The sequence below is a fragment of the Hyaena hyaena genome, unplaced genomic scaffold (assembly GCF_003009895.1).
Source record: "Hyaena hyaena isolate Hyena2069 unplaced genomic scaffold, ASM300989v1 scaffold_279, whole genome shotgun sequence".
Classification (NCBI taxonomy): domain Eukaryota; kingdom Metazoa; phylum Chordata; class Mammalia; order Carnivora; family Hyaenidae; genus Hyaena; species Hyaena hyaena.
The window spans coordinates 784,791-804,453 of NW_024080910.1; the positions used below are offsets into that span (position 1 = coordinate 784,791).

General features: G+C 37.3%; 1 protein-coding gene across 1 annotated transcript in view; it reads left to right on the top strand.

Moving 5' to 3' along the window:
* Positions 1 to 218: 218 nt before the first annotated feature.
* SLC35F1 (solute carrier family 35 member F1) overlaps positions 219 to 19,663 on the top strand; it is a 180,704-nt gene continuing 161,259 nt past the window's right edge. Inside the window, exon 1 of the mRNA XM_039246030.1 lies at positions 219 to 377. Coding sequence (XP_039101961.1) covers positions 219 to 377 — 159 coding nt within the window. The remainder of the gene's footprint in view (positions 378 to 19,663) is intronic.

Sequence of the window (19,663 nt, forward strand, 5' to 3'; positions counted from 1 at the left end):
CTGTTTTTTGGAAGTATTGGCCTTTCTGTCCATAGCAAACCTTCTTGTTTTATTCTGTTCTGGTTTTTTGTTTGTTTGTTTGTTTGTTTCTGAGCCTTCTTGGTTGATTCTGGCCCATCTTTTCCTTGCATCTTGTTACCTTTTCCACCTAATGTCTCTGAGACCATCAGGCCAGTCTTAATGTGAATGTCTCCATCTATCTATCTCCTTCCTGGAAGATGAACCATGACTCAATTTTGAAAGTTCAGATCCTTATGAAATCTGAAGCTAATAAGGGTAATTCAGAAAAAGGAATAGATTACAGCATCACCAGAAGAAGAAGAGAGTGCCTGTGCAGGACTGGCCTTGATGCCATATTCAGAAGCAAAATGCTTAAGGTGAGTGCTGGTCCTTAGAGAAGAACACAGTGTTAGACAAAGTCAAGGTCTTGCTTCAGAGAGGAAAGCAGTTGGGTTGCATCTTATAGTCTGTTATATCATTACTTACTATGAAAGTCTCTTCCCTGCCTTTAGGATGTTTATTTCATCATCTGTCAAGTCCAGTTGGAGATGGAATTATAAATGTTGTTGGCTGCCTCCAGCTCTGATTCAGCATTCTAGGAACATGAGAGCCAGTAATGTGTTGGTCCACAAAAGAGCTGGTCACAGGGGCGGGTAGTTGATGAAAGTAGGTCAGTAAATAGTGCCAAGTCCCAGAATGATGCCATACATGAGGCAGAGTTTAATAAATAGAATCCCAAGGTGAATTTAAGGCAGAGACTTAGGCAGAGGTGACCTAATGTGGACAGCAACATCCACTCTGTGTTAGTCTCTGCTTTCATTGTGTGATGCTGTGAGACAGACCTCTCCTGGGATGTGGCGGGAGGGACTAGAAGAATCTAATGACAGGTGAAAGAAGATCCTTGATACCTGGATAGAGGTTTATAAGTGAACTATATGGCTTTAGAGACCTGCTAGTCACTTCCCTCCATAAAGCAGAGGAAGTGAACGTCAGTATCTTCTTCCTCTTCCTTCTCTTCTTCCTCCTTATGCTCCCCTTCCTATTCCTCCTTCTTTTTCTTTTTTGAGTTTTGTCTTTCATATTGTCAAACCAGGGGTTAAAATATGAGTGTTGACTTTCTGTTCTGTCAAAATGAAGGACAAAACTGGAAAGCTTGCTTCTTAACAGAGGTTTTACAAAGGCTAAATCAGTAAACGAAGAAGGTCAGTTAGGTAGAAATTAAGAACAAGAACGTCATCTCTCCATGGGCTTGTGAGTAAACAATTTCCATCTTTTTTATGATGTTTATTTCTGAAATAGCTATGGACCGCACTAGGCATTTTGAAAGCTTCCTGCCACACACCTTCATCTTTACTGTATGAGGCTACTTGGGACACAAGTGTATCAAAGAATCATTAAAACTCAACAATAGTCAAACTTCAAGTATGGCTCTTAATAACGAACATGCTAATAAACTAAGAAGTTCATAATCCTTCTGTCCTTCAGAATTATTCTTCAGGTTATAAGTTCTTTGTCAATCATAGGATTCTCTCTAAAATTTCATTGAAAAACTTTCAATGCCACTTGAACTCTATATTATGTTTCTACAGCAGAAACATTATTTGTGTTGTTTAACAAAAGATGCATCTAAAATAAAGGGGAGGTTTGAAGCGTTGTGAAATCTCCACCTTTGGAAGCATTGGGATGGAGGGTACCTGCCATCTGTGCTGGTTGTCATGTAGGACCCTGCCCAGGCCCTTCATCTGGCTTCCCTGCTCTGCAGGTCCCCTGAACCTCCCACTTGCTCCACAGTCCAGTTGGCTTTCAGCATCTGTCTCTGCGTGCACACAGAGTTAACACTTGCTAGTTTCCAAACATTCTTAATTGGGGGATGGGAGGATCTTCAATCGCATATTCCTCAAAGGCCCAGAAGTCAGATATTCACTTCTGCCAGAGATCCTGTAAAAAACTGTGTTGACTGGGTTCTCACTCCATGCACTGGGCTTTAGGGAAAACTAGGGCACAGAAATCTTTAGGTTTTCCACATCATGTGACTTTGGGGGTTGGCAGTGACAAACAAGCACTACAATGGAAAGACAGTCTGTCTTTTTCTTTTTTTTAATGTGTCTTCATTTATTCTGAGGTAGTGGCGGGAGGGGAAGGGAGAGAGAGATGAGTGGGAAAGAGGCAGAGAAAGGGAGAGAGAGAATCCAAAGTAGGTACCACACTGCTAGCATGGAGTCTGACATGGGGCTCGAACTCATGAACCATGAGATCATGACCTGAGCTGAGACCAAGAGTCAGTTGTTTAACTGACTGTGCCACCCAGGACCCCCAAAAGACTGTCTTACAATACTTTCCCCATTATGCTCCACTGTGAGCATGTAGTATCTTTTCTCATTGTCTGACCTCAGCTGGCCGTACTATACTATAAATTGGCATTTTTAAAAATAGTTCTCTTGATGTTAACAATGGTCTACATTCACCTTAGAATAATTGTAAAGATTTCAGATGTTTTCCTACCATTGTCTTGCCTGCAATCTGTAGTTAATTAATACATTAAACACACTGTTCTGCCTGTATCTACTCCATCTTTGAAGATGTAGACATAGAATTGTCCCCATAGTGCTGAAACATTTAACCTAACTAATTAAAACATACCTTCTGGTTTTTTTAAGTGCCTTTATTTGGAATTTTTTGGTCTCTGTACTAACCTGCATGCCTTGGTGGGAGTAAAACATTTTTTTTCTTTTAGGTTCTAATTTTATTAGACGTGAATCACAGTATTTATATCTTGCAGGAATTTTTACACTAGTAGAGGGTGGAGCCTTGTTTCTCCCTCATTAACCCATCTGCTCCCACCTCTCCCTTTTTGCTCTTAAAAGCTCCTAAAGCAGTTCAGAAGTCTTGCTCCACTTCAGGACATATACTTGCAATAAATATTTCCATAAATATGAAATGTGAAAATGCTTGCAGATGTGTTCTGGGATTATCAACTGAACCAAAAGTTTATGTGCCAAACATGAAAAGGTGAGTTAATAAGATACCTGGGGCCTCTTATGTCCCTCATGGATATATCTCAGACAGCACCAGGAATGCACAGAAGAGAACATTTCATAAGAAAACATTTTGTGAAGTATGTATCACAGCAGCCGTCATATTCTGTTCTTCAAAAGGCCTCATTTCTCACCTTCCTCAGACTGGCTGTGGAACTGGAATGTGGACTCGATACTCTCAATTCATTCATGGCTCGGTAGCTTTTGCAGTTTCTTAACCTAGTCCTCTTTGATTTTATATGTCTTTGTTTTAGAAAAGTTAGCAATTGTCATATGAATACCTCTATTTTTCTAGATATTATGACACATGATATCTTGTCTATTTCATTTATCCTTTAGCGCATCATTTCAGTACACTTTCACTTTGCAAACCTTTCCTTTTGGCCCCTACCCCATCCCTTCAGACTTCACTCACCACCCTCCCCCCAAGTCAAGGAAACTGTAATCCTTGTCTGTAAAAAAATTCTAAGCATTTTCCAAAGGAGTAGGAAAAAAGAAGATTTGAGGGGAAGCAAGATGCTTTACTCATGAATGACTTCTTAGCTAACAAAATGGAAGTGAACTTCTTCAAGAGTGGAAGAGATACCTTCTGTTCCAAATTTCCACAAAACAACTTAAATCTGCCTTTGTGTTCTCTTGGCTTGGACTCAGAGGTAATTCTCAGCCATTTGGGGAGGTGTTCCCTTTCCCCACTCCCAATTTACCCCAGACCCTTCCATTCTACTTCTTCTAGCCCCACCCATTCCTTAAGGACCAAACGAATGACTCAGGGTCTTATGCATATCAAAACACACTAGACTCCCCGTATACATACTTTTCAAGCCTGTACTGTCCCTTGGAATCCAGAAGCTTAATGGGTTTTATGTCATCCTTGGGCACAGAAATCCCTACAAGCTAGGAACCCTGGTTCCTGGGGTACAGCTTACCTAAGTGGTCTATCAAAGCATTCCACCTTGAAGTCTGCAATCTTCCCCTCCCTGGAGTGGCATGAAGGGTTGGGTCTCGATCTCTTTCACTTGTAGAACCTGCCCTAGTCTTGAGAAATCTTCCCTCAACCTGATACTTCTGTGCCCTCCTCCCTCTAGCTGATATCTGACTTTCCTACCCCTAACCCAATCCCCTCCATGGAATGAGAAACAAAAGGAACATTCGTTTTAGCCTTCTGTTTTCCTTCTTAATAAAAACTGTTCTGATGCTCGAGAACTCAAAACCTAAGAGGAAAAAAAAATACAAAGGGAAAGCCACATAACTAAGTGCCTCAATAAATTATTTTTGTATCAGTGTAAAGAAAATCTTAGGCTCATTTTTGCCAGTCTTTCTGAAGTTAACGGAATATCTGTCTCACTCAAGGAAGAAATGACCCAAGGTCTGTCTGACCTCTTATTCACTCCAAGATGAGGTATCAGCAACCAAGTCATTAAACAAAACCCATTCTGCCTTTTTCACTCATAAAACTTCATTAGATGAAGTTCTAAACTGTGCTTGAAAAATAAGCTAATTTATCTTGCTCCAAGGAATTTAATTAGAACTCAATTAAATTCAGCAGAATGCATACATCATATTACATGTTGTACCTTGATTCATTTTATTTGCTATTTTTACTTTAAAGATGCAGTGGAATTATTTGGTCCTGCAGTATTCTATCCAAAATAATCCACTTCATGCATAAACTAATTGGTCCTCAGGAGCACTAAGGGAAACAAAATGTGTACATTATTATGCTTGCCACGTATAACTCATTTGAATTTAATCTCTTTGGCAGTGTTTGCTGGTGAGACAGGGACTTCAGGTATCAGTTTACCTGTATTTCCAAAAAAAGATATCTTTTTGGCCCTTCCCTTATTTCCCATCAGACAAACATACATAAATGAATCAATGCAGGAAAAGAAATGATATTCAGACTCTATTCAGATCACCTTCACAGTCACTTTTAAAACTTTAAATTGTCAATCCAAAAGCACAGGTGACAAAGACAAAAATACACAAGTAGGATTACATCAAACTAAAAAGTTTCTGTGTCGCAAAGGAAACAACAAAATGAAAAGGCAAACTACAGAATAGGAGGAAATATTTGCAAACCATATATCTGATAAAAGGTGCTAGTATCCAAGATATATAATGAACTCCATAGTAAAAATATGTGATTTTTTTATTGAGCAAAGACCTGAATAGATATTTTTTGAAAGTAAACATATAGATGGCCAACAGGTATATGAAAAGCTGCTTGACATCACTAATCACCGGGGAAATACCTATCAAAAGCACAATGAGACATAGCCTCACACCTGTTAGGATTTCTGTCATCAGAAAGACAAGAAGTAGCAACTGTTGGCAAGGATGTGAAGAAAAGGGAACCCTCGTACACTATTGATGGGAATGTAACTGGTGTGGCTGCTACAGGAAACTGTGAAGATTCCTCAAAAAATTGAAAACAGAACTACCACATAATTCAGCAATCCCACTTCTGGATGCATATCCAAAGGAAATAAAATCAGTATCTTAAAGAGGTATCTGCACTCTCACGTTCATTGCAACATTATTCACGGTAGCCACATTATGGAAACAACCTAAGTGTCTATCAGTGGGTGGATGCTTAAAGCAGATGTGTTGTGTGTGTTTATATACAATGGGATATTACTCAGCCATAAAAAGATAAACTTATTTTGCCATTTGATCTAAAAAGGCTGAACCCAGAGAACCTGAGAGTAGAACAGTGGTTGCCCAGAGCTGGAGGGTAGAGGAGATGAGGAAATGCCAGCCAAAGAGCAGTAACTTTCAGTTACAAGATGAATAAGTTCTTGGGATCTAATGTATAGCATGGTGATCGTTGTTAATACTGTACTGTATACTTAAAATTCACTAAGAGTAGATCTTAAGTGTTCTCACCACACACACCAGAGAGTGGTAACTGTGAGATGATGGATCTATTAATTAAGTTGATTGTGGTAATCATTTCACAATATAAACGTATAGTAAATCCTCACAATATATACCTTTAAGCAATCACATTGGACAACCTAACTATATGTACTTTTTGCTTGTCAGTAATACCTCAATAAAGCTGGAATAAGAAACATACAAAACTTTAGAGTGCCAGGAAAACCAAGGATGGAGTTTGAAACGCTGTTCTTTAGTAATATTTCAAAATACTAACATGTCTGAAAATTGCTTTCTGGTTGTTGTTAAGGAATAGCTGTGCCACCCTGGGATACTATTGGTCTCAGTAACACAATCTGAAGGGGACTGGTATCACATGAGTACTACATAAACACCACGCAAGGACGCTGACTTAGTAGTTCATTTTCCAGAAGGAGAGCCGTAGGACTGTCTTTGCACTGTTGGTGGCCATGATCAGCTTAATACAGCCGAAGCCCTCCAAGGTTATATACTTCTGTGATTCAAGAAGCAAAGAGGGATAACAAGTGTCTTTTCTCTATATTTTCTTGATCTCAAATTTCTTGTAGCTGGAGCATTCACAAGTAGAAGGTGAGGTTAATACATGGAAAGAAATCACTTAGCCCAACATTTAACATATAGTAAACACTCAATAACTGTTACCCAGTAATAACAATGATCACTAATAAGGCCAAATGCTAAATATTCAAATAAATATTTCTGTCTTGGTTTACCAATATGCTAAAGCTGTCCTGATGCCTTAGCATTATTCTCAGTCTCCAGGCTATGTCACTGCACTGAGCATTAGATAGTTTCAACAACTTAGGTAGTGTGGAGGGGGCTAGTAGATAGAAAATGTCCCTTTACTAAAAGATACTGTTAGAATTAGATTGGAGTGTTTATTTTTCAGCTCTTGAAGTTTTATTAATTTACCCTTTGGTGGAGCTTTTTTCTTTATTTAAAAAATGTTTTATTTATTTTTGAGGGAGGGGGTGGGGGACAGAGGATCCAAAGCAGGCTCTGTGCTCACGTGAGCCCAAGACGGGGCTCTAACGCACGAACGGTGAGATCATGACCTGAGCCGACGTCAGATTGTCAACTGACTGAGCCACCCAGGCACCCTTTTGGTAGAACTTTAAAACATTGAATGAGGCCTTTTTTCTTTTTTAAATCTGAAAGACAAAATCTTCACATTCTCTTTTTTTGGTGTTTTGTCACATAACACTCACTGGATATCCTCTGTGTTTTGGACAGTTTAGAAATATCATTGCAGCCCTTAATAGGTAAGGATGTGAGCTAGGTGAAATGTGTCAAACCTCTGAAATTACTTGTATTTACCCAAGTCTTGACATAAAAGAAAAGGAAGGAAAGGTGGCTTGTAAATGGTTTCCACCAGTGACTAGTAAGTGACCACTTTGCCCAGCAGTCACATTGTGAAAGGGTGGCTCTAACAAGGCAGATCAGATGAGGCCCTGGGGAAAGTTAAAGCACTGGGTCTTGTCCTTTCCCACTGTAGGGATGGCGTTGCACCGGGTTGGGTATATCAGAATTCACCCTGTTATGTTAACAGATTATTTCACAAATTTGCTCAAGTAGAATGGTGAGCATACAGTTTATGTTTACTAAAACAACCCTCCATTATTCTTTTCTTCATTCTTAAAGAAAGTGCCAGTAGGTCCCCACAACTTGAGGTCTAGACATTGGATTCAGTCATGGCGTCAGCAGCGGCTCCATTTGTACTGTCCGTCTCTTTTACACAGAATGTAAATTGAATGAGAATACTCATTTTCAGAATAAAAATCACTATGATGCCTTTAGTTTGTAATCCACCTGATATTTTTGTTTGGCTTGATGTTTTTACCACAATGCTTATTCTTAGTAGCTTTTAAAAAGTTGGAACATTTTGTACCTCAAGAAGCAATCTGAGTTGTCTTTTAACAAATTCATCAGTTTATTTACCAGTCCTCATCCTCCACTCAGGGTTTAAAAATCCTCCTTAGGGGGCGCCTGGATGGTTCAGTTGGTTAAGTGTCCAATTCTTAATTTTGGCTCATGTCATGCTCTCACAGCTTGTGAGTTCGAGCCCCATGTGGGGCTCCTTGCTGGCGGTGCAGAGCCTGCTTGGGATTCCCTGTCTCCTTCTCTCTCTGCCCCTCCCCTACTTACTCTCTGTCTCCCTCTCTCAAAATAAATTAATGAACATTTAAAAATAATAAAAATAAAAATCCTCCTTAGATTGCCCTGTCTCAGGACCTCTGTCTCCCATACATCTTTCTGTTCTCTTCCATCTTAAAGGCAGTAGAGAACTTTTGGGATTTTTCACTTAATGACACCCCTTCCTTCTAATTGCCTTTTCCTTTAATCCTGAAGCAAAAGTGACAATGAAATATTTTTTTTCTGTTATAATCATTCTTACAGTAAAAATTTCAACAGGTTGATTTTCTTTTCAATCATCATAATATTTAATTATGGTAAGTATCCAGTTTTGATTCTTACAGAAAACTTTTTCCTCTAGGGTAAATTTTATCTGGCTCATGATGCAAAAATTGGATTTTTGTATAATTTTGAGTTGTTTTCCAAGGCAGTCTGTCAGAGGTACTGAGATTTTATTGTCAGATCCTTGTAAAGGGGCAACTGGAGTCATCTTTAATGCAAAGAATGTTAAAGAAAAACATCAGCTGGCTTCCGCTCAGAGAATCCTTTTATGATTTGAAAGGAAAAGCCAGATATATTTGTCTTCTAAAATGAAGCCTAGCTTCACTACCTTTTTATCCTGAGTTCCCTGTACATTCTTCCAAGTAAAAGGAATAATTGATGATCTCAGTTGATTATACATTTTTCAAGCAGGTTTTAATTGTGTGTAGAGAAGTTCAGCACTTAGTGGAATCTAACTTTCGCAATTTGCTCTACTTCAAATTCACTATAGTGCATGCATACAAATTTGGTAAATATGTGACAAAATAATAGAATTTGACATGAATATTTTAGAAGAAAGTGAGTCACCAGTCTACTTGTATACTTTCTTTGTTTTTATTTATTCAGTAGGTTTTAAAGCTAAATTTTTGCCATTCGGTGTCAGGGTTCACTAACATAATTAAAAATGCAAAGTTAAAAGCATTTTGTAATGAAAAATGTCAAAGTCATTTAAAAATGCATAAAAAAAAAACAGTAACAGTCAGCCTAAAAATATCGTCATTGCTTTTCTGTTCTCCAAGAAGATGTTAGCAAGTGTGAGAAGGTCAAGTCAAAATTCCTATTAAAAATAAGATCTGGTAATTTCATAATAGTCATGTCATGTAAGACTCTTTAATGTTCCTCATTTCTTTTTTGTGTTCCTTCCCAATTTCTAGAGTTCAAGATTCCTTTAAATTTTGGATTTGGGGGAGTAAAAGTGTTAGATAGAACTTGTGAAAATAAATTTGAGATGCATGCTAGCAATACTTTCCCTAGTTTCTTCTAAATGTATCATAATGCAATCTTATAGATTTAAGAAGACAATAAGAGTATGCTACTTCTAAAATGTACCAAAAGGTAATAAGAGCTATTATTCTGAACATTTACCATGAGCCAGATACTATAGTAGAGAGACAGTTACATAAACGATCTCATTTAGTTTTTATGATAGCCCTGTGAGGTATGTATTATTATTCCCATTTTATAGATGAACAGAATGAGTCTCAGCGATTAGTGGCAGAGCAAGATCCATTTTCAAAACAGGTTTTCATTTTATGACACCAGGCAGATTCTCTGGAGGAAGATGACAAAGGTTCTTACTCTCCAAGCTAATAATTAAAAACTTATCTTTTAAATCAATAAAAGTGAGAGTACACATCTCAAGGGAGAATACAAAATGATTCCCTGGAATCCAGGAAGAAAACTTTATCTTCATATTCTATTTAAAAGAAAAAAATCTTTATTTTATACATGGAAAAAATAAGTAATGAAGCTTGACTAAATTTTACTGTATAAATTGCCCCTGGTGCACTCAATTTGTACACAAAATGGTTGAACTTTTTCTTTACCTGCTGTATAATTTTATTTTTCTTTTCTTCATCCTTTTTTCTTTTCTATTTTACTTCTGCTTTTCTTTCTCTTTCTTTCTTTTTATTGATTTTTTTTATTTCTGAGAGAGAGAGAGAGAGAGAGACAGCATGAGCAGGGGAGGGTCAGAGAGAGAGGGAGACACAGAACCCAAAACAGGCTCCAGGCTCTGAGCTAGCTGTCAGCACAGAGCCCAACATGGGGCTCCAACCCACGAACCATTAGATCATGTCCTGAGCCAAAGTTGGATGCTTAGCCGACTGAGCCACCCAGGCGACCCTCTTTCTTTCTTTTTAATAACAGCTTTACTGAGATGTAATTCACATACTGTACAATCCACTTAAAGTGTACAATTCAATGGTTTTTAGTATATCAGTATTTAGTGCACAGATATTTGCAAGTAACAAACACCACAGTCAATTTTAGAACATTTCATCACCTCAAGAAGAAACCCAATACCCTCTTGGTAGAACCTCCCAATCTTCTCATCCTCCCAGCCCTAAGCAACCAGCTCTCTACTTCCTGTCTCTGTAGATTTGCCTATTCTGGACATTTCATATGGAAGGAATTAAGTAATATGTGGTCTTCTGTGACTGGCTCCTTCAGATGGTCAACTCTTTTAAGGTATACGAGATTCTTTGGCAGAGAAGTGGATGTTCTGCTTTCAGAGGGGTTTAATGGTAGCTCCCTGACTTTACTCAGTTAATGTGGGTCTAGCCAAGGATCTGGTGATTATATCACTAACTAAATTTCACAAAGAAGATTGTTTTAAAACCGATTCTTACATAAAACCGCAGAGTCAAAGATAATACCCAACTCTGCCAGAAGTAAATAACAAGAAAAAATTTACTCAATTGAATTTTCTCTTATTCTTTTTATTAAATATTTATTTGCTTTGAGAAAGAGAGAATGTGAGAGAAAGAGTAGGGGGAGGGGCAGAGAGAGGAAGAGAGAGAGTTTCCCAAGCAGGTTCCGTGTCAGCATCTAGCCTAATACAGGGCTCCATCTCACCAACTCTGAGATCATGACTTGAGCTGAAATCAAGAGTTGGGCTCGATTAACTGACTGAGACACCCTGGGGCCCGGAAACTTCACTTATTCTTAATCTGACCTTTCTTCATCAGCCACACTGCAAAACAAAACACAAACACAATGAAATCTAGTCATATGAAACAAAATATCAATTAAAATTTGTAATGTCAATAAGATAATCTCAAATATGAGTCTGCTTGTACATTTATTAAAGATGGGCTTCTTTCTTTTTAAAAAATTTTTTTAAATGTTTTATTTATTTCTGAGAGAGATAGAGAGACAGCGTGAGCTGGGGAGGGTCAGAGAGGGAGACACAGAATCTGAAACAGGCTCCAGGCTCTGAGCTGGCAGTCAGCTAGACTGCCCCTATTGTGGGGCTCAAACCCACAAACTGTGAGATCATGACCTGAGCTGAAGTTGGACGCTTAACCAAATGAGCCACACAGGTTCCCCAAGATGGGCTTCTTTCTAAGTGTACATTGTGCCTTAAGATATTACCTGACACAATCTTAACAAGCAAATAAAAACTAAGCAATCATAACATAAATATAACTTTTACAGATTTGGTAGGGGGTTATGTTAAAGTTATCAATCCATTACTGTTAAAAATTCCATTAAATGTAATAATAATTGTTTAATTACCCTCAATTGGTATTTCTTACTTATTAGTAAATAGATGATCAAAATCTTTATACTTTTGGAGAAATCCTTCTTCCTATCACTAGAAAGATAGCTATAATCACAAGAAAAACAAGTGACAGCGGACTAAAAGACTCTTCTGTCAACAAATAGTATTGAAAGATACATAGAAAGCCATGCTGATGATTTGAAGAAGCAAGTATTACGAGACTGTAGGTTTGCAACCTTAGGATGAAAGTCAGGTGTATGCCTAGGGGCGCCCGGGTGGCTCAATTGGTTGGGCGTCTGACTCCAGCTCAGGTCAAGATCTCGCACGCTGTGAGTTGGAGCCCTGCATCAGGCTCTGTGCTGACAACTCAGAGCCTGGAGCCTGCTTCACATTCTATGTCTCCCTCTTTCTCTGCCCCTCTCCTGCTTCCACTTTGTCTCTGTCTCTGTCTGTCTGTCTCTCTCTCTCTGTCTCTCTCTCTGTCTCACTCTCTCTCTCTCAAAAATAAATAAATAAACATTTAAAAAAAATTTTAAAGTAAGTCAGATGTGTGCTTAGGTCAGAGGTGGATGTATTATGAAGCTAATGGAGTTTCGGGATGTCACACTTACACAAAGAGATTTGGTTCGTCATCTTGCCTCTTAATGAAACTTTTCTCCATAATAAAAGCAAGATTTGAATCTAACTAATTGAATGAGCCTAGAAATTTGGAGACATTGTGGCAGGAGCTTATTTCACTTCTCTTGCTCAGAAATTCTAAAGAAGAATTCCTGCTGAATTAAAACTCTATCCCCTGTTGTAGGTTCTGCTGCTGCTTACCCATTTTTATCCATCACTGCTTTTATGCTTCTTACTGGTCGCCCTAACTTCCGTGTGTCAGTCTCTGCTTCTGAGACAACACAGCATTCTCTTTCCTGGAATAGCATGCCAATTTCTCAATAACAAATTACCATCTCTTCCATTATTTAAATCAAACAAACAAAAGAAAGAAAGACTCAAAACTATGCTCTCCATGAAACCCAGATTTCCTCTGTCTAACTTAAGATTAAAGTGATCCCAATGACTTCAAGCAATTTTATATAAACCTACTTGAGTATATATGTATTTTTATGTTCTATTCATATAATTTCACTTGTATGTTCCATATCTCTGTAAGCTTCTTGGAGGCATTCCTTTCTCATAACCTGAACTTAGCATGCCTAGGTGAATGCTACTGACTGATTTATTTCTCAGTGGCTGATCCTGTAACTCACAGAGTTTGCACATAATAAATGAGCAAACATTGCTGGTAACTCAGCTATTGAAGAGTTTAATCAAATACACAAAAGGAGTGGGCTTTAAGATTGAAGATACTAATTTCAAGAGTTGGTGACTATAGGGGCGCCTGGGTGGCTCAATTGGTTGAGTGTCTGGCTTTGGCTCACGTCATGATCTCGTTACTCGTAAATTGGAGCTCCCCCTGTACCTACCCCCCCACCCCCCCCACCCTCGTGCTGACAGCTCAGAGCCTGGATCCTGCTTCACATTCTGTGTCTCCCGCTCTCTCTGCCCCTCCCCCACTCATGCTCTGAATCTCTCTCTCCCTCAAAAATAAACATTTTAAAAAAGAGTTGATGACTATACACCAGCATCTTCTAAATGTAAGTCAGAATTATGGAATAGAAGGAAATTTAAAGCTAATTATCTTAGCCTGATTAACCCAGCATGTAGAGACTTATAGCCTGCCACTTTTTTTAAAGATAGGGAGCAGGCATGAGGAAGGGATGGAGGGAGAGGCCATACAAGAGCACAGAGTACCATACAGAGCATCTTGTGAGGCAGGATCTCTTTAGAGAACCTGAAGAAGTGACTGCTTTTCAGGACATCCTGCCTAGGGGAGAAAGAAGGAAGAACTTATCTGTCTGCTGTAGTTTCCTAGTGGTCAAGTGCAATAATTTCCCTGTATTTCCCAGTTGCTGATGAGTGAGCACCAAACAGATCCCCACAAGGTCTGGCCCTGAGCATCCATGTGGAACCCCCAGGGTCGAAGGCACAAGATATACAGAATGGGCATGAAGCACTGGGCCACCGGGCTGTGCCCGCATATTGTTGATTGTAGTTTCTGCAGTGTTAGTGGAGCCACCACTGGAGCTACAGTAAGTGACTAGAGACCTTGGAGACGGGTAAGAGAAAGAGGATTTGAAGGCAGAGCATAAGACGTGTCTAAGCACTCACCAATTACAATATGCTTACTTTGTATGAAGGAACCAAAACCCAAAGTAGAAGATGTCCAAGATTATGGAGCTTAATAAGTGGAACTGAAGAGCCAGGAGCTTCTTAAATCCCTATTTGGTGCCTTTTCACTCTTCTGTGCCACCTCTCTAGATACACAATGTGCAATTTACATGCACAGTTGTGACTCATCCACTCATACTAGAGTTTCAAATGTCTCCTACACTTAGTGCCTCATAAATTCACTGAAATATTGTTTAGGAGGGCTTTTGTGGCTTACTTGGTTTCCTTTAAAAGCCAAAACAAACCCAAACCAAAGCCTGCTACCATAGAACCAGAGAATAGATTAAATCCCATGAATATAGAATATGAAGGAAAGAAACCCCAATTAATGTTAAACCTGTAGGTATGTGTTTTTGATTCTTGCCTAATGATCTTCTTACATATAAGTCTAATTAACATTTAAATGTGATAAAATCTTTCAGCAAAGCACTTTAGGAAGCCAATGTCCTAACTTCTTAAAACATGAATCTTTTCAAAGAACATAGTAGAACACACGTTTCTCCCATGTTCTAGTGGAATTGTTTCTAGTCAAGGGAGTTTACCTAAGTGTTCTTTATGTCTGCATATCTGAATTCATATGCTGACCCAAATCTAACATGGCTTGCCTGAGAACAGCCATCAGATGAAGATGTCTCTACAGAAAGGTTGATGTGCTCTGATTCAAGATGATAACATAATTGTTTCACTCTCATGCCAAAGAATTACAAAGCAATATGATTATATAACACTATGTTGAAAATCTTCATACCCTTTTAAAAGAATGTATTCTTATAACTGAGGGAAAAAAACCAAGATTCAGTTCATGTTTTATTTTAAATCTTATTATTTTGAATACCTAATTTGTAATACGTTTATTCACAGGGTTCTAAAGTCTATTTCTTTAACAGAATAAAGAGCTTGTGGTAATGGTTATGTCAGTCTTTATGAATATAAGCTGTATTACAATAGATATTCAGCTTCCAGCAGCACTATTTTTCCTGAGACTCATGCATTTTTCATTGTCTAGTCATTCTGAATTTAAAGTGGATAGGATGTCCTTTTAAATGCATAAACAAAGAAGATGAAAATGTGTATCATAGTCTCCTTTCAATTTTTGCTGCTAAAATTATGGGGCCTATGTTTCCTATGTTAGAATGCATCTGGTGTGTTAGTCTATATATTGCATGAATAACCAACAGTTCCCAGTGCAGAATTCCACCCAGCACCATATTTAGTATCATTTTTACAAGATAGCACCTCGCCAGGCTTGTTCAGAAAGGCAACAGGAAGTAGCTTATTAATTTCAGTGTCTAACTGGAAAATGAAATACAGTAAAAACAAGGCTTGCTTTGTCTTTCAAAACTAGTAGTTTTTCAAGATAAGATAAGCAGCCATCTTTCAAACCTTCTAGGATTTTGCCCCTTTTCGTTTATAAATATTTGTTCTCTCATAGACATGCTTATTCACTCTGTATTATTGAGTATCTATTTTCTTGAGTGGCTCAGTTGGTTAAGCATCTGACTCTTGATTTCATCTCAAATCTCCCAGGTTCATAAGATTGAGTCCCAAGTCGGGTTCTATGGTGATAGCATCAGAGCTTGCTTGGGATTCTGTCTCTCCCCTTCTCTCTGCCCCTCCCCAACTCATGCTCTCTCTCAAAATAAGTAAATAAACATTAAAATAAGAGAATGGGGCACCTGGGGTTAAGCATCTGATTCTTGATATCAGCTCAGGTCATGATCTCACAGTCGTGGGATTGAGCCCCACATCAGGCTTTGTGCTGAGCATGGAGCCTGCTTGGGACTCTCTACCTCTCTCACATGCACGCCCCTCCCTCGCTCTCATACTCTCTCTCTCAAAATAAATAAACTGGAAAAAAATAGAACATTTTATAGGACAAATAATATGTTAGGCCAAAAACAAGTTTTAATTAATTTAAGAAGATTGAAATCATATCAAGCATCCTTCCTGACCACAATAGTAGAAATTTTTTATATCAAGAAAACTGGAAAATTCACAAATATGTAGCAACTAAACAAGATGCTACTGAACAACCAATGGATCAACAAAGGAATAGAAAAAGTTAAAAAAAACCTTGACCCAAATGAAAACGGAAATATTTATATCAAAATTTGTGAGATGAAGCAAAAGCTGTTCTGAGAAGGAAGCTCATGGCAATAAGTGCCTATTTCAAAAAACTTTGTGGAAAATATTTCAAAACTTGTTTCAAAAAAGAAAAGTTTCAAATAAACAACGTAACTTTATACCTCCTTTATACCTTGAAGGAAATAAAGATTAGAACAGAAATAAATGAAATGAAGACCAAAAAGGCAATAGAGAAAATCAATGAAACTAAGAACTTGTTCTTTGAGAATACAAAATTGACAAACCTTAAGTTATACTCATGAAGAAAAAAAGACAGAGAACTTAAATAAAATTAGACACAAAAGAGTTTTTATAGCTGATACCACAGAAATACAAAGGATCATAAGAGATAGCTGTGAATAATTACATGCCAACAAATTTGACAGACTAGAAAATTGGATAAATTCCTAGAAACATACAACCTACTAAGATTGAATCATGATGAAAAAGAAAATCTAGACAGACCAATTACTAGTAAGGACATTGAATCAGTAATCAAAAACCTTCCAACAAACTAAAGTCCAGAACCAGATGGTGTCACTGGTAAATTCAATCAAGCATTCAAAGGAGAATTTAACCAATCCCTGCTCAAGCTCTTCCAGAAAATAGAGGAAGAGGGAACTCTTCCAAAGTCATTTTATGAGGCCAGTATTATCCTCATACCAAACCAGACAAGGACATCAAAAGAAAAAAAAAATTATAGGCCAATATCTCAGATGAACATAGATGCAGAAATCCTCAACAAAATGTTAGCAAACCAAATTCAACAATACATCCAAAGGATTATACACCATGATCAAGTGGGATATATTCCAGAAATGCAGGGAGGGCTCAACATCTGCTAATCAGTCAGTGTGATATACCACATTAACACAATGACAGAGAAAACTCATATGATTATTTTAATAGACACAGAAAAAGCATTAGACAAAATTCAGCACTCTTTTATGATAAAACCCTCAACAAAGTGGCTGTAGAGAAAATATACCTCAGCGTAATAAAAGCCATATGTGGCAAGCCTATAGTTAACATCATACTCAACAGTGGAAAGCTAAAAGCCTATCCCCAAGTTGAAGAACAAGATAAGGATGCTTACTCTCGATGCTTTCATTAAACTCTCATCGCTTTTATTTTATTATTGGAAGTCCTGGCTAGAGTAATTACACAAGAAAAAGAAATAAAGGAAAAGAAGTAAAATTTTCACTATTTGCAGATGACATGATATTATATATAGAAAACACTTAAAACTACATCAGAAACTGTTACAACTAATAAATGAATTCAGTAATGTTTCAGGCTACAAAATCAATACACGAGAATATGTTGCATTTCTTTATACTAACAGTAAACTATCAGAAAGGAATTTTTTAAAATCCCATTTACAATGACATCAAAAACAATAAAATACCTAGAATAAATTTAACTAAGGAGGTGGAAGACCTCTACTGAAAAGTATAAAATATTAATAAAATTGAAGAAGGCACAAATGAAAGGAAAGATTATTTTGTGCTCATAGTTTGAAAGAATCAGTGCTGTTAAGATGTTCATACTATCCAAGCCAATATACAGATTCAGTGCATTCCCTATCAAAATTTCAATGACATTTTTCAAAGAAATAAAACAAATAATTCTAAAATTTGTATGGAGCCACAAAAAAAAAATAAAAACAAAACCAATAACTAAAGCAATCTTGAGAAAGAACAAAGCTGGAGGCGCCAGGAATTTGAAATTCATGATTTCAAATTTTGTTACAAAGCTATAGTGATTAATACAGTATAGTGTTGGCATAAAAGCAGACACGGATCAGTTGAACAGAATAGAAAGCCCAGAAATAAACCAACACGTATATAGTCAGTTAATTTACAATAAAAGAGACAAGAATATACAGTGGAGAAAGACTGGACAACCACATGCAAAAGAATGAAACTTGACCACCACCTTATACCATACACAAAAATTAACTCAAAATCCATTAAAGAATTGAACATAAGACCTAAAACTCCTAGAGGAAAACACAGGCAGAAAGCTTCTTCTTTTTTTTTTTTTTTTAAATATTTTTATTTATTTCTAGGAGAGAGAGAGAGAGAGAGACAGCGTGAGCAGGGGAGGGTCAGAGAGAGAGAGGGAGACACAGACTCTGAAATAGGCTCCAGGCTCTGAGCTCGCAGTCAGCACAGAGCCCGACGCGGGGCTCGAACCCACGAACCTCAAGGTCATGACCTAAGCGAAAGTCGGACGCTTAACCGACTAAGCCACCCAGGCACCCCCGGAAAGCTTCTTGACAAAGATTTTGGTAATGGTTTTTTCAATCTAACTCCAAAAGCAGAAGCAGTAAAAACAAAAAGAAGTGAGACTACATCATACCAAAAAGCTTCTGCACAGCAAAGAAAATATAAACAGAATGAAAAACAACCTACAAAATGGGAGAAAATATTTGCAAATCATATATCTGATAAGGGGCTAATATCCAAAATGTATAAAGAACTCATAAAACTCAATGGCAAAAATATAAACAATCCAAGTTTAAACTGTCTTTTCCAAAGACATAAAGATGCCCTACAGGTGCATGAAAAGATGTTCAGCATCATTAATTATCAAGGAAATGCAAATAAAAACTGCAATGAGGTGTCACCTCACACCTGTTAGAATGGTTATTATTTTAAAAAGACAAGAAATAAGTGTTGGCAAAGACGTGGAGAAAAGGAAATCCATGTACACTATTAGTTGGAATGTAAACTGCTGTAGCCATTATAGAAAAGAGTATGGAAGTTTTCCAGAAAAAAAAAAAATAGAACTACCATATGATCCAGTGATTCCACTTTTAGATATTTATCTGGAGAAAATAAAAATACTAACTAGCAAATATTTCTGTATCCCCATGTTCATGTTCCTATTCATTGCAGTGTTATTTACAATAGCTAAGATATGGAAACAACCATAATGCATCAATGAATGGGTGGATTCAAAAATTGTGGTGTGTATATTGTGATGTGTGCCATATTATTTAGCCATAAAAAAGAATGAATTCTTGCCATTTGTGACAACATAGAATGGATTTTAAGGGCATTATGCTAAATGAAATAAGTCAAACAGAGAAAGACAAACACTGCATGATCTCTCTTATATGTGGAATTTTTTTTCTATTAAAAAAACAAGCACATAGATAAAGAGAACAGATTGGTCATTGTCAGAGCTGTGGGGATTAGAGGTTGGGAAAAATAGGTGAAAAGGGGTCAAAAAGTAGCAAGAAAATAGACAAGTTGAGAGTGAGAGACCTTTGCGTGTACCTATAATCACATTTTTCCCAGCTTTTAAAACAAAAGACCCCCCATTTTCATTTTTTACCAGGGCCTTTATATCTGGCATTTATTAGATAATAATTCTTTTTGAGATGATTCTTATTAATTTGATTTATAGTATACATGTGTGTATCTATAAGACATCTAAATATCTACATATTTGTTTCTATTATTTATAAAGTATAAATTAGTAGAAATATATAATGTGAATGTATAATGATATATGCCAGTGGATAGGTACAAAATATTTAGAAAACAGGTTTCTAAACATTTTGGTCATCCAGTTATTCTGTATTAAGAGGCTACTGTTTCAGTTCCTTTGTATTTAAAAGGTC